Here is a 13,191-nt window from a genome sequence, read left to right as displayed (position 1 = left end):
ACTACACATATGTTTTTTAGGAACAAAGATAGCACCTGTTATGGTTTTTGTGGTTAAACATAAAAATAATTTGTTTTACTTTAGAACCGCAAGCAAATATTTTAGGCACGAAGTAAATTAAAGTTGTAGCCAGCAATGATTTCACGCCCTCTCCTGGCAGCATCATTATTTACACCGAACTGCATCTGCAGGTATCATATTTTTAATGCATTAATATATATTTTAGTTCATGTGGTTCCTAACATGGATATTATTTGAAACTGGGACACTGACGGACATTCTTTTTAAACGCACAAACCCCAGACCATGCATTGTGTGCATCGAGTGATGATACTTTTAAATACTTCAGCAGCTACCTTTTTATTTTCTATCGTTACCACTGTCTTTCTGATTGGAGAGACATTTTAATCACCAACAACTGAACAATAATCTCATTTAAATTAGACGATGACTACCTTTAAAAGAACACTATCTGCTGAACAAATCGTAACAAACTTGGGAGATTTCTTAAAGAGTAAATCACCATTTAATGTTGATTCCCCAAAGCTGTAATGATGCTGTGTCTATGTCTGTGTTTGTATAGGGCTTCACAGACAGATGTAGTGCTGTTCAAAATAATAGCACTGCAATGTCAAGTCAAGTCAAGTCATTTTTATTTGTATAGCCCTAAATCACGAAGAGTCTCAAAGGGCTTCACAGATTATTACACTATATTACACAGACTATTTTTCAGCCGACGAGAAGAGTAGGTTATTCATATGCTATGGAGTAGAAGTGAGTTTTAAGCTTAGATTTAAACATTTCCACTGAGGTTGCAGACCGGATCTCGCTAGATCTTCCTGGTTTTTAGTGTATTTTTTTATTGTTACATGCCAGACAAGTTACCAGTAGGTGCTGTAGATTCTCAGAAAAAAAAAAAAAAAAAGACCCAGCATTTATAATAAGCACGCAATTGGTAAAATACAGTAGTTCGAAGGGGTGTGTTAAAAAAAGTTGCAGTGTGGAAACCAATCTCTGAGTTCATCATTATTGAGGAAGAAAAAAAAGCAGGTGTGAATCAGATGTGAATTGGGTGGCGCCTTTTTAAGGATGATGAAGCCAGCACAATTTGAACCTGCATTTGAGGAAAATGGGTTGTTCAAGACACTGCTCCAAAGAACGGTTTTCTTGGATTAAAAAGTTGATTGTACAGGAAAGAACCTACAATGATGTGCAAAAAAACGTTGGCTGTTTATTTAAAATTGGTAGAAAAAACAGATACACGTGAAAGCAAATGGAAGAAAACTATTTAAATGGACTGGAGACTAACGAGAACAGCAACGGCTCGGCCAATGATCAGTTACAGGACGATCAAACACAGTCTGTACACAATCTACACTACCTATAAGTGTTGTGGCAGTTAAAAGACGTATGTGTTAAGCAATTTTATTTTAAATAATCCATCTTGGTCTGGGAATGTTTTTCCTACTCTGGTGTTAGGCCCATTTATTGCATACCAGGGATCATGGATCAGTTTGTGTATGTCAAGATACTTAAAAAGGTTATGTTGTATGCAATGGGGTGTAAAAAGCCCAACACGCCATTTATCATTCCCAATGCAGGTTGCAAATAATTGCTGCTCTCACTCACTATTACTAGCATGCTCACAGCTTCTTAGTTTGTCTGCTTTACTTGGTCCAGTGCGTCCATGTAAGGCCTTATAATCAAATTTCAAACTTGATTAGTGGAATTTGTCCGACAGTAGTCAGTATATGTTTGTGTGTAAGATGTACATGATGTTGAGAGACCAATTACAATGTGCTAATGTGCAAATTTAGTATTGTGGTTGCATGGTGTGTTGTTAGGATAACTTAAGTAATGTAAGTGCGCCACTGGGGTTGGGTCCACCATACTCTCCGGGGGTAAAATATTTGTGTGCTTTTATAACATGTACTCTGGTTTTGTTTTACTGTTCAGTGGTGGAACAGATCATGTTGGCTTAAAAAATCCACAATATGCAGTTTGTTTCCCATTAATGGTTGTTAGATAGGACATCAAGAAAACATCCTTTGATTTAACTTGTGGTTTATTTATGAATGTATATAAAAAATTACTGTTGTCCTTTCCTGCCTTGTGTTCAATGTTATTGTAACTTTCCGTGGCACTACCTCAGTCCCTTCTTCATGTCTCTGGAGCAGCATAGGCAATTTGAACCATCTGTGTGTTTAGTGTCTGGCTTGCAGGTACCATCCTCCTTTGTTTCAAATCTCATTCATTACAGCTGAGGGAGGCTGGCAGATCCATTATGGGAGCCGGCTGTGTCTGTGTAGGTGCATTTTATCAGAATATGTGAAGAGGTTTGCCATATAACGGCGTGTGCGCTGCTGCTGTACTGCTGCTGCGCTAAATGCATACACAGAGCATGTCAAGGATAATACTGCTGTAATGTGGATTGTTGAAAGTGGCGTCTGACTACATTGTGAGGGAATTAATTGAACTACTAATCTTCCTCAATGTTATAAAGTACTCTCTGACTGTGAGTATCCCATCGAGGGACCTACTGTAAGCATAATCTGGAAATCACTCAATCTCAGTGTCTATGCTTCACATTGCTGTTCTTTAAATGGTGAAGTAGTTCAGTGCATAAATGGCCAATTAACAGTAATACCTGCACTTTTTCCTCTGGTGTTTCAAGGCGTGGCTAATTGAGGAATTTAGCCCAATTGTTTTGATTTTTCCTAAATGCGAAGAACATTTAGAAGTAACCTATGTAGTTATTGTTTAATAAGAAATTAAACTCTGAAGTCAAAAGACCACCACATATGGATCTTCAACTTAACAAAACACACTTAATTCATGACCTGCACATGAAACCCATTCATGTTATATATTCCATTTATATCGTGTCCTGTATGTGTTGACACAGAAATACTTTTCCCCCCCCACAGTTCATAAAACCTGCTTCTGATCCAGCCATATCCAATAATTTGAAGGAAATAGCATTTCCATCACGGAACGCTGACAGCCAGCTGAAACGCATGAAGAGAGACTGGGTCATTCCCCCAATCAATGTCCCAGAGAACTCACGGGGTCCATTCCCACAAGAGCTTGTCCGGGTAAGCCCCCTCATGCCACACACACACACGTCCAATAATATTCCACTCATATTTCAAGTCAAAAGTATTTTTTTCTAGAAATGACAACCTTGTAGCTCCCGTATAGCCTAGAGCTTTCACTCAGAAAGTTACAATCATAAGACGTGAAGAAAATGTTTCCTATTTACAGCTCTTTGTTGAAGGTCACCTTCAAACCCTGCGTTATTTTTTTATAAGGACCACACTGTGCAACCTGCCATCATATGAAGGTGGGATAGAACGCTAAAGTGCTTACCAGCAAAGTATTTCCTCAGATATTTGACTTCTTTTATCATGCCTCAAGGACACATTCAGCTGTCTTTTATTGACAACAGTTTTCTGTTGGGACTTGTGGGTGGCTAACAAAGTACAAGCACTTCTCAGGACAGTTAAGAAGATACTTTTTAGTATTTCAAGCTCCATTCAATATCAAGTCCAATGCATGGTTTATAAACTATGGATAATATTAATGTATCACAGTAAATTATGATATTTCAGAGCTTTGCAGATAGTATGGTAAGGAAAAAATGAACTGCTCAGTGTTTGACCAGCGGGTAGGTGAAAATAATCTCAATTTACACATGCGAAGTGAAAAGATATCCTTGTCGAGAATATCAATACCAAGCACACATAAATCAATATTTTTTCCGACGTTTGAAATAACTTGTCGATAAGACACACAAGTTACAGGGTATTATTAACATATGGTGGTTATAGTCCTACACACTTCCTTAAATTAAAAAAAATATCATTAACTTTGATGTCCGACGATGCAGAAATAACTGCCAAAGATTTTAGGCACAGTAAAACATAACCCTAGGACTATAAAATGATTGCAACATCTACATTGCAGACAATTTCCCTTTAAATCAATTTACATTTTTATGGTTTATATATTTGGAATATTTCATTAGTGCAATTAATGTGTAATAAAATGTTTCGACAACTGTTAAAACAAATTCATTCTTTCAGATCCGCTCAGACCACGATAAAAACCGTTCTCTGAGATACAGCGTGACAGGTCCTGGGGCTGACCAACCTCCAACAGGCATCTTTCTCATCGACCCTATCTCAGGAGAGCTCTCGGTTAACAAGCCGCTGGATCGAGAGCATATTCCCAACTTCCATGTAAGTCAAGCCATAATGATTTTCCTATGATCCCCCTCTTTGTTAGTGTGTAAGTGAGTGTGGTGTGGTGATGTGATGTACTAGCTCTGTCTAGTTGGTATATGTTCCAGGGTCATGTGTAGCCTAAACAATCTGCTCTGCTAAATAAACATTTGTGGCAGGATGTGGAGTTAAAAGAAGTGGATTTATCTGTCAAAGAATTTAAAGGAGTGTGTGTCTGTGTGCCTATTAGCCACATTAAATAAACTACGGGTCACGTAGCGCTCTTTTATACTACAATTCTTCTTCAATGAGATTGCAACAAAAGTTTAACATGGGTTTTTGCCTCATCGGGTGGTCAACGGACTGACGTGCAGAGTATATGGTTTTTGAAAGGCAGTTCGTGTTATTATTCTTAGACCTTGAGCATCGTCTTTACTTAGGGCCCGGTCACACAGCCGTTTGCGTCTGTATCGCGGGTACAATTTTGCAGTTTTTTTTGCCCGTGGTTGCCCGCGATGGAAAATGCGCAAAATTGGCCAACCCGCTGTTCATCGGTGGTATGCCCGCAAAACAGACGCCGGTGTTGGGCACACTAGCTTCTTCGGTGCCATAGCTTGAAATCTTGATCTTCACGGGACTGTGTCTTAAGCGGTTATGATTTCTACAGCCCGGTGTTATGCCGAGAAATGCATCCTTGCCGAGATTTGCATCCCCTCGCTACTACAACCACTTTTACCTCGTTTTATCTCACTTTTATATCACTTTTAGGGAATTTAATGGCGAACATATAACCAAAACCACTTCGTCTTGCATTTGTTGGGAATGTAATACAACTTAAACCATTCCGTCTTTGTATTTGTTGTGAATGTAATCGAACGGTAATGCACGCCGTATACAAATCACTTTTGAGCAGGTAACATGTTTATTTTGCCTTTTTCTATTCAAATCGCTCGTATTGAAACTGTTATGCACTCTACCGTAAAGCTTATTTCTGCATAATAAGCTTTACGGTAGAGTGCATAACAGTTCTCAAAAGTGATTTATATACGGTGTGCATTACCGTTCAATTACGTTCACAACAAAAACAAAGACGGAATGGTTTATGTTGTATTACATTCCCAACAAATGCAAGACAAAGTGGATTTGGTTATATGTTCGCCATTACATTCCCCAAAAGTGAGATAAAAGAGGTAAAAGTAGTTGTAGTAGCGAGGGGATGCAAATCTCGGCAGGGATGCATTTCTCGGCATAACACCGGGCTGTAGAAATCATAACCGCTCAAGACACAGTCCCGTGAAGATCAAGATTTCAAGCTATGGCACCGAAGAAGCTAGTATGTTATTATTGTAATAGTTTTTCATTTTTATTTTGTTATCTTGTTATGAAATGAAAAGAAATGTCAAGAAATAAAAATGAATTAAGACTAGGTCACTACGGTGACGGGGATCCATGTCCACCCCTTGACATCTCGAGCACAACTGACGTGTGCTCAGCAAATCGCGCTGTATATACGCGGAGAAAGGCGTTTGACCGTCACACGCGTAACACGCTAATTTCACGTAATAACACCGCGATACAGGCGCAGAACATGCTATGACCGTGCTCCACCCACGATTACCCGCTGAAATTTCGCGTCCTACCCATGTGTAACCACGCCCTGGCCGCGGCCAGAGCACGTCGTTCCGCGTCATTTCCGCGTCATTACCTCGTGTGCCGCCCGCGGTTAACACGTGGTCTAAAGTTTTGAGCAGCGCAAAACTTTTTCGCGCGGCCAACCGCGTGTGAATTTCCGACCGCGTGTAAAGCACTGCTGTATCTCGTCTATATGGCGATCTCAAAGCGTCCAACATCGTCTGCTTCACGGGCAGAAATTTCTGGCCGTCATTCAGCCTCGATACGCCTGTGAAAGGCTTGGTAACTGGGCCCTAAAGTTTTGAGCAGCGCAAAACTTTTTCGCGCTGCCAACCGCGTGTGAATTTCCGACCGCGTATAAAGCACTGCTGTATCTCGTCTGTATGGCGATCTCAAAGCGTCCAACAGCGTCTGCTTCACAGGCAGAAATTTCGGGTCGTGATTCAGACGCAAACGGCTGTGTGAACGGGCCCTTAGCAAGAAATATTAAAGCTCTCAATTATAGATTTTCATCATAGCTTCTATTGTACAAACAGCTTTAAAACTCTGATTTGACCAATCTTGATCCCATAACAAGATATTTAATCAATTGCTTATAAACGATTTTTTAATTACAAACATTGTTTTTGAAGCAAGAATGGACATTTTTAAGTGTATTGCTCAATAAATACCTCTCCTGTGGCAATATATTCCTTCAGCTGAGAGCCCATGCGGTGGATCTGAACGGAAACCAAGTGGAAAACCCAATCGACATTGTGATTAATGTGATTGATATGAACGATAACAGACCCGAATTCAACCACCCCATATGGAACGGCACCGTCCCAGAGGGCTCCAAACCAGGTAACAACAATGGTGCAGAGAAGCTAATTTCAGTAATTTGGGAGTTTTACTTTAAAAAGTTAATTGATATTGTCCTGTCCGAAAGGCACTTTTGTCATGACGGTAACTGCAGTCGATAAGGACGATCCCAAAACTGCCAACGGAATGATCCGCTACAAAATCTTGTCCCAGAACCCAGACAGTCCCACGTCCAACATGTTCACAATTAATAATAAAACTGGAGGCATAATTACTGTGGCAGCAGGTCTGGACAGAGAGGTAGGTTGATTTTTTTCCTTTTTTTTTCCTTTCTTTTTTTTTTTTTACTCTCGCCTGTCCTACCCTGTTTATTCTTCTTAAATCTTACTATGTTGTGGTAGTTCCAAAGCCTTATCCTTATTTTTCTTTAATTCAAATGGTGAAATGTGTGCAGATATTATCAATATTTTAATCGTTTACATAAGAAAGACTAGTGTTTTAAATATAATGGCAATCACAACCTGGACTGTTAATAGAGCCAATGAGCCAGAGTATGCTTGCTTATTACTAGCTAAATTACAAATTGAGCTTGCCTTGGCTTTTTGAACACACATATTTAATCCGACAAGAGTTTTGCACGCATCGCCGATCATTTTAATAATCCCCTCCACTCGCATTCTCTGTCCTCATTTCCAAAGTACACGTCTTTTACTTATCCTTCTTTTGTGCTGTAAACAACCACCTTTTCCCCATAATTGGCTCATTGAGCTGTGGGAAGAAATGAAAAAAATAAAAGTATAAAGCATATGCCAGTTGATTTAATCCTAGTGAGGGCAATCTGGTTTGCTTGCTGCTCAATCATGTCCACCTTAGGGCTGCCGTTTTATGTGCGACAGTTGCCACCCTGAAAGTGATTTTCCCTATTCTCATTATGAGTTGAATAGTCCATCAAATGAGTATATGTTAATCCGAAAATATTTATTTTCAACTTGGTGCTGCTGTATATTTAAAGGTAGCAATGGTCTAACTGGGAGGAGTATATCACTATTAGTTATAATTGGGCTTTAATGCGACTGTGCACCAATTTTATACAATGGCGCCTCATCATCCTGCTATTGCTCACCTTACCACATGGTTCCTGCGGATCCTTGAAAAGTCTTAAAAGGCATTAAATTCATTATTCTAAAAGTAGGGCCCTAATTGGCATTAAAATGTCTCAAATTGTATTTTTTTTAAGTCTTAAAATTGTGAACACATAAATACGATATTTATTTGTTTGAACTTAAAATATTTAGTTACATTTATCAACTGTCTTTTTTGATACTTTGCTGATTTACTTTGGTGGCAACCTGGCGTGTCCACAATTACGGAACTATCAAAACGGTGATGTGGTTCCAGTCGGGCCTTTCAGAGCAGACGCGTGTCTTAGGTCTAGGCACAATACACATGGCAACTTCAGACAGAGAAGTTTACTTTGGATAATTGGGAAGTGTACATTTAATGTTTTCACCGAGGCTAAAAGCTGTGCTAGGTAATGTGTAAAAGGCACGATGTATTATGTGCCATAAATATTTGTGTTTTTTTTTTGCTTTGTTTTGTTTAGTTTCAATTGTGGGTTTTTTTTGTAAAGGTAGTCTTAAAATATAATTTTAAATGCATTAAAAAATATTTAAAACTCTTGAATATAACTTGCTGTAGGAACCCTGTACCAGTGATAAGCAAACACGTATAGACTACTAAGTCACTTTTCATTTGATTATAGTAGGGTGCTAAAGTGAAACAGGGTTGCTCTAATGTTTTTTAATTTAATTTTAGGTTTGTATTAGGATTTGAAATGGTAGATTTGTGTATCTAAAATGTCAATCATAAAATCTTGTAAATATATATCCAACTTATTACCCCCTTAACATTCCGAAAGCTTGCAGAAAGCAAATACGTGTCGTAGACACGTGCGGATGCGGTCTCCGTACGATGTCACTCAAATGCATCGTTCCAAATATCATTCGGAAGGTTAAAGTCTTGGGATTCAAGAAATGCCAACCATTCCTTAGTTTCCATTTTCTTTTTCGCTCGCAACTTTACAGTGCATATGACAATAAACACTTGGAATTGAGTTTAATTTAAAAAAAGACCCATCACAGAAACATCAATATCACTCTGAAACAAGATACTGGGAAAATATATAGCCGGAGTAGCTCACCGAAGACGTTGCGTTCAATAATGGTGTGCAACCATGGTCCTCTTATATCCGTGAGTGTAGTAAATCCAGGAGAGTAAAATATTTATAAATACTGAACAGAATAGTAAAATACTGTTTACCCTATGCCGTAGTTCTACCCAACATGCTATTCACATTCATCTTTTTCGGCCAATTGCAGGCTTTGTTTTGTCCCTTTAGCCTATGCAAGCCTGTAAATGATAAAAAGGATCCGCCCCCTTCACCTCCGAATAACTTTAGCCAATAGTGATCGATTCCACTGATGATTGACACATCTTTTTCGGCCAATTGCAGGCTTTGTTTTGCCCCTTTAGCCTATGTGAGCCTGTAAATGATAAAAAGGATCTGCCCCCTTTACCTCCGAATAAGTTTAGCCAATAGTGATCGATTCAAATGATGATTGACACATTGATTAGCCAATGAAACACCTGTATATAAATCCCACCATACACCGCGGACTACTTCGCGTTCGGGGGAAAATCTAGTCGGCGGCTGCTTGCATTAGTTGCAAGACTTTGCGACTTAATATTGATGCATATATAAGGCGCACTGTATTATAAGGCGCATGGTCAGCTTTTGAAAAAAATTAAGACTTTTAGGTGCGCCTTATAGTGCGGAAAATACGGTAATGAGTCAGAATTTTAATATGTTGTTTTATGCTGTCAACATTACCAAGTGTGCACTGTGACGTGTCATTTTCTTCTCTTAGACTGCACTTAAACCTCAAACAATGAAACAAGTGCATTGTGTGCCATTCAGCACACTGCATAGGCATTTAAGTGAGATTGATTTTAAATTTGGTCTTTTTATAACATTTGTACAATATTTTTGTCATAAAAAATATATAATAATGGCTTGTTCTGACATTGTACGTGTAAGTTAGTTAGTAAAAATGGGACACATCTGCATGCATGGTTTTGAACCAAGGTCCTAAACATATTTGAGAACATAAGTTCATCCCTCCCTAAGGTTGCAACTAACGACTTTTTTAAACGATTAGTCGACTAATCGGATTATTATTATTATTTTTCTTAAACTTAGTATAAAGTCTATTTTGATATTTGGAAACTGATCATACACACAAGAAAATGGGTACAATAATATTAATATTTTATTAAAAATACTGTGGCCTTTTCTTGTGTACAAAAAAATTTAAAAAATCAAATCTAAACCCAATTCGCCCAGTCCTCGGTTAGTAGAGACAAAAATCCATAAATAAATCAACGCCCTTTTTGAGGGACAAAATTGTATTTCTTGTACATAGTGGAATCCCTACGTAGAAGTCGCTGCCAGGTTTTTTTGGCATCTTGCTGATACTCTGTACTCTTTGCACTCGTTTTCATCACATTAGACAATACAATGCCGTCTCATGGTCAAATTTTACGCCAATCACAACCAAGGTCTTCTTTATAAACTTAACTAAACTACTCCCACACTTTAAAATTTAGGTACACACACTTGATTCTGATATTTCGGTATGGTTATGTTACCGCATGAGCAACTCTCAGCAGGGATTGTATTCATGTAGAGATACCTCTCTATTGGAAAAAATTGGAACAATGGAATAAAAACAATAAAATACATTGTCGACTATTTGTATTATCAATTTATTTGATGTCGACTAATCGTTTCAGCCTTACCCTGCATACAATGGCTATCTTACTCTAAACTCATTTACCCTTTTTCACTGCAGAAAGTGCCACAGTACACGCTGATCATCCAGGCCACTGACACTGAGGGTAACCCGATGTATGGCCTCTCCAACACAGCTACGGCCGTCATCCGTGTCACTGACATAAATGACAACCCACCAGAGTTCACAGCTGAGACGGTAAGCAGTCAACACATGTGTGAAATGTACAATACAGTGAGAGCCTGCCAGTTGTATACGCCCTGGCGGCAGTTCCTCTTTTTTTCTTAGTTCAGATACATGAGCAGTTAGCAATGAGTGGAGTCATGTAACCCTCTCATAAAAAACACACATACAACTATGAGAACAGCAAAAAGCACTTTAAAGTGAAACATGGTGCTACCGTTGTGTTGAAATGACCATGATGACGTGATAACATATCCTCACTGCTTGTTTACTCAACAATAGCGCCAGCGCCAATGTTTGCCCGTTCCTCTACATTTCATGCTTTATTCATGCAGTTTTTTGGCGAGGTGCAAGAAAATCGCGTCAACGTGATTGTGGCTAACCTAACGGTGACTGACAAGGACCAGCCCAACACTCAGGCCTGGAACGCCGTCTACAAAATTACTGGTGGTGACCCCACCGGCAGGTTCTCCGTGCCCACTGATCCCACCAATAATGAAGGCCTGGTGACTGTTGTCAAGGTGGGTCACTTCTTTTCTAACTCTAGCAATTACATTCTAAAAGAAGCATTTGTGTTTTCAATGTTTGAAGGTGGCTAGAATTTATTTATTTTATTTTTTTTTCAAAAATTGTGTTACAAATCAAATATTCTAAATCATGTCAGACCAGCGGTGAGGAACGTATGGCTCGCGAGCCATTTATTTTTATTTCCATGAGTAAGTTTGGCTCACAGATAAAATTCACTTTTTTAACGCAGTTAGGCCAGGAGTGCAATATTGTGTTTCTACCACTAGTGGCATGAGCACTGTAGTGCTTCTCTACCATTGAGGCTGATAGGAAGGTATGTCAATAGGATTTTTTTCCGTGTCTCCTAGCCATCGAGATCAGAATACACACGTGAGTGTAATGTCTGCCTTCTGTCATTTTTTTCGCTATTTTTTTTAGCCTAATAAGCACAACTTGTTCAACAATGACAAATGATAAACAGACACGCTTGAGGACTTTTTAAACAAATGCAGATTTCAAAGATGTCAAAGATTTGCATCTATGAAACGGAATGTAGGATGGATAATGACCACTCAATTACCAAGCTTAGAACTGTGACTACGACACACAGCTGAAGATAAATAATATCCATATTCTTCGTGTTCGCTATATTTTGTGACACTTTTACAAAAGAACTCTGCTCGCACCAAACCATTATTTACAACAAAATTGACGGTCAAAGTGAGCCTGAACGATATTAAGCAACTCCGGGAAGAATAGATATTTTAGGTTGCATATGTGTTAATATGGGTCACAGGCTCTTGCATTATTATTATTATTATTATTATTTCATAAATTTTATCAAATTATCAATCATCACACAGTGAAATCAATTCTGATAAAGGAGTACCTTTTGTCGGTTTTGTTGAATTTTGTCTGAAACTTTTCGGTGCGCCTCTCGCCTCCCAAAAAATAGGAGTGTTTCTCTGTCATGGCTCTTTGAGTCAAAACGTTTGCCGACCCCTTAGTTAGACTTTAGATTATTTTAAAATAGTTGTGTCCTGCTCACTGGCCAAAAAGTAAGGAAACCCCACTTTGTATGCATAAAGGAATAGATAGATAGATAGATACTTTATTCATCCCCGCAGGGAAATTCACAAAATGTCCTATTATGTACAGCAGCTGTCAAATGAATGCAGCAATAATTACTACAAGCATTCACTGGCATTTAGGACCAAATCTAACAAATAATAGTTGTTTATAAGACAGAGTAATTTGAGTCGTGTTTCCTCATCTGTATTTCAAAGAGGAGAAGGTAATTAATAAGATGCTGGCAGGCATGCTGCCCTCCATTAATTCACCAAAGTGAGCAGTCAAATCTACTATGAAAATTCACAGAAGAGGTTTAGGGAGGGAATGGAACCACCTCAATTTGCTTTGTTACTCTCACACAATTTCCAGCCATTTAATGTGAGTTCCTTCATGTGATGACGTACGCCTCATTTTTATGGTCTCCTGTGTGTTTTTTTGCAGCCCATAGACTATGAAATGGGCAGGTCATTTGTCCTGACAGTTGAGGCGAGGAACGAGGTGCCGCTAGCCAGAGGCATCCACTCTCCTCGTCAGTCCACCGCCACCGTCTCCATAAGAGTGCTAGACGTCAATGAGAGTCCTTACTTCGACCCCAACCCAAAACTCATTAAACTGGAAGAAGGAAAGCCGCCAGAGTCCATGCTGACCACCTTCACAGCGCAGGACCCTGATCGCTACATGCAACAAAGTATCCGGTAGGAGATTTAATCGAAGTAACACATCATATTTAGTGTTTGTGATTATTAACTGGTGGGGTTTTGCAGGGCCAAAATATAATATGAATATTGTCGTTGAAATTAGGAGCAAAAACCTCGTCAGTTGATCTAAAACATGCCGATTTGCAAAACCTTTCTAATTAACAAAATACTGGTGATTTGACTTTTAATTTTAAACACATACGGTTTAGACAGGTTGCAAAAAAG

General features: G+C 38.9%; 1 protein-coding gene across 1 annotated transcript in view; it reads left to right on the top strand.

Moving 5' to 3' along the window:
• The window catches only part of cdh2 (cadherin 2, type 1, N-cadherin (neuronal)), an 80,984-nt gene that overhangs the window by 50,134 nt on the left and 17,659 nt on the right, over nt 1–13,191 (top strand). The window contains exons 4-10 of the mRNA XM_088338333.1: nt 2,928–3,095; nt 4,086–4,241; nt 6,554–6,698; nt 6,784–6,956; nt 10,568–10,705; nt 11,026–11,211; nt 12,710–12,963. Coding sequence (XP_088194459.1) covers nt 2,928–3,095; nt 4,086–4,241; nt 6,554–6,698; nt 6,784–6,956; nt 10,568–10,705; nt 11,026–11,211; nt 12,710–12,963 — 1,220 coding nt within the window. The remainder of the gene's footprint in view (nt 1–2,927; nt 3,096–4,085; nt 4,242–6,553; nt 6,699–6,783; nt 6,957–10,567; nt 10,706–11,025; nt 11,212–12,709; nt 12,964–13,191) is intronic.

The sequence above is a fragment of the Urocampus carinirostris genome, chromosome 1 (genome assembly GCF_059441175.1).
Source record: "Urocampus carinirostris isolate Australia breed hairy pipefish chromosome 1, RoL_Ucar_1.0, whole genome shotgun sequence".
NCBI lineage: Eukaryota > Metazoa > Chordata > Actinopteri > Syngnathiformes > Syngnathidae > Urocampus > Urocampus carinirostris.
This window is presented reverse-complemented; position numbering and strand designations above follow the sequence as displayed.